Source organism: Morone saxatilis, unplaced genomic scaffold (genome assembly GCF_004916995.1).
Source record: "Morone saxatilis isolate NCDOM2014 unplaced genomic scaffold, NCSU_SB_2.0 Contig3, whole genome shotgun sequence".
Classification (NCBI taxonomy): Eukaryota; Metazoa; Chordata; class Actinopteri; family Moronidae; genus Morone; species Morone saxatilis.
The window spans coordinates 10,620,149-10,622,336 of NW_023339873.1; the positions used below are offsets into that span (position 1 = coordinate 10,620,149).

The 2,188-nt window shown below is 45.2% G+C and overlaps 1 protein-coding gene across 1 annotated transcript in view; it reads right to left on the minus strand.

Moving 5' to 3' along the window:
• grhl3 (grainyhead-like transcription factor 3) overlaps window positions 1-2,188 on the minus strand; it is a 9,412-nt gene that overhangs the window by 5,016 nt on the left and 2,208 nt on the right. The window contains exons 4-7 of the mRNA XM_035673386.1: window positions 1,346-1,583; window positions 986-1,225; window positions 236-347; window positions 24-118 (exon numbers count right to left, since the gene is read on the minus strand). Of these exons, the coding sequence (XP_035529279.1) occupies window positions 24-118; window positions 236-347; window positions 986-1,225; window positions 1,346-1,583 (685 nt within the window). The remainder of the gene's footprint in view (window positions 1-23; window positions 119-235; window positions 348-985; window positions 1,226-1,345; window positions 1,584-2,188) is intronic.

Below are 2,188 nucleotides of genomic sequence, written 5' to 3' on the forward strand. Positions count from 1 at the left end.
TTTTAATAATGATCTGTGTTTACCTTGGCCTCATCACTGGGGTTCCAGACAAAGGAGAGAGCGTTGAAAGCCACCTCCTCTATGTTGCTGATGCCATTAGACACTTCTTTGTAGTCAGCTTTAAAAGAAAGAATAAAATGAATCTTCTTTTCTGCATAATATAAGTCTTTCACTTTCAGGTGTGTCGCTGTACAGATGCACAGCGACTTTGCATGTGTATTTTTGAAGAACATACCGATGTCAATGACCCTCTGCTTGGCAGTTGGCTGACGCGCATGCCAGTGATTCCAAAAGCGGAGCTGCATTTCTGGGGTCTTGTCATTCTCAAACACAGCCATCACTACTGTCTGAAGTGGAGAAAGAAAGATGAAAGAAAGCAGATAATTAGGTACGTTTGTAAGGCTGAAGGTAATTCTTTCACTTGCTTTTATTTACAATAAATGAAGCCATCACGTTTCATTTATCACTCCAAATCCCCCTTTTCTTCTCACATTGTCATCCGTTATTTGCAGTGAGCGGGTGTGTGTTTGTGTATATTCTTATGCTCAGATTTGCTTGACAAAGAAAAGGGTTGTCACCTATGTTTTAAAAACACATGCCACCACCCCCTCCTTGTCCACTCCTCTTTTTTTTCACACTCGGTTTGTGTCAGATGAGACAAACGGAGCTGAGCTAAACCCTGCTGCACTCTGGCCTCATTACACCACCGCAGAAATAAATTATACAGGGCAGGACAGTGTGACATTAATGGTAGCAGCCCAGTGTACAGGGTGTCAGCAGGGAATTAGTCACTGAGGAGCTGGCTCCAAGGGAGGGACAGATATTTGGGAAGGGTTGGCTTGGTGGCACGCAAGGAATTTATGTATTCATGAGCCCATGAAAAAAAGCCCTAAGGGAAGGATGGAAATTACAACAATAGTAAAAATATTTTTACGTAACCAACCAGGAGAAAAAGCAAAACAGGGCTTTCCTGACGATGTCTCACCTTGACTTTGGTGGCATTGAGGCAGGCACTGCTGTCAACTCCATGGAGAGTAATGGGGTAGAACTGTCCCTTGTTCAGGTAGACCATGGGCAGCTCATTGGACTTGTAAGGAGAAGCCAGGGGAGCTCCAAGGGAAAACTGGAAGTCGTTCCTGAATCTCTCCGGTGGGGAGCCGGTGTAGGAGCCAGAGTAGACCGGGCTGGATTGATTGTCAGGGAAGGGATCACTGTAGGGAAGAGTCTGAACATATATATATTTTGTTAAAAGGGAATTAGGGAGAGGCCGGAAATGAAATGAAAAACTGAAGACTGGCTGCACAGGAAACAAGTCTCAGGTTTCACATGATGACACTAAACGTACCTCAGTGCTGGGGTCGGGAAAAGCACCGGGCTCTGGCCACTTCTGCAGCAGGGAGTCAAAGATGATGTTGAGTTCTTGCTTGTCGTATGTGTCTGCTACAACACTGGTCAGGGTGGCATAGGTGTCTGAGGTGGTGGGAACAGAGATGGGCAGGGAGGTGTTCTGCTTAGATCCCAAAATCTCTTGGGGATGGCTTAACGCCTCCAATGAAACATAGTCATTGGTGTTGTTTGGAGTCCTTGTGGGGTGGGAAAAAAGGTAAGAAAGAGGAAGTAGGAGTTAAAAAGAGAGCAGAGTAATTACAACAGGAGATCCACTTTTGTGAGGTCAACATGACTGGGAAATACTCCACCCATATACAAAGAGATCAAGGAAACAAAACATAAAGTGACTAACTGTAGTATGCCTTAAACATTACAGAAGCCTGCAGACAGCCTGTTCAAACACACAAAGGTCTGCTAAAGCACTTCACGTGTCTAAACTCTCTTGGCACACACAGCTACTGCAAGGTGAACTCGGTTTGAGTCTGGGTGGGTACTATTTGTCTCTTAATCCATTTCTTCTCTGTGTTTGAGTTTCTCTGTTTAAAATGTTTGAGGGGACAACACTGCGCCCCAACAATGGTTTCTCACCCACCTAACAAGAAGTAGGAATGGAGAGCCCAGTGAGGACATAGGGAGGAAAAACAACTGTCTGTCCACCTGTTGGGAAACTCTTTAAGCAAGGCAGAGATGATGATAGAGAGGGATTGAAAGACTGGAGAGGTAGACAATCATTCCTCTGACTATGTTTGACTTGAGGATTACCCACTCATCTGTTAACAACCCCCCCCCCCCCCAACCC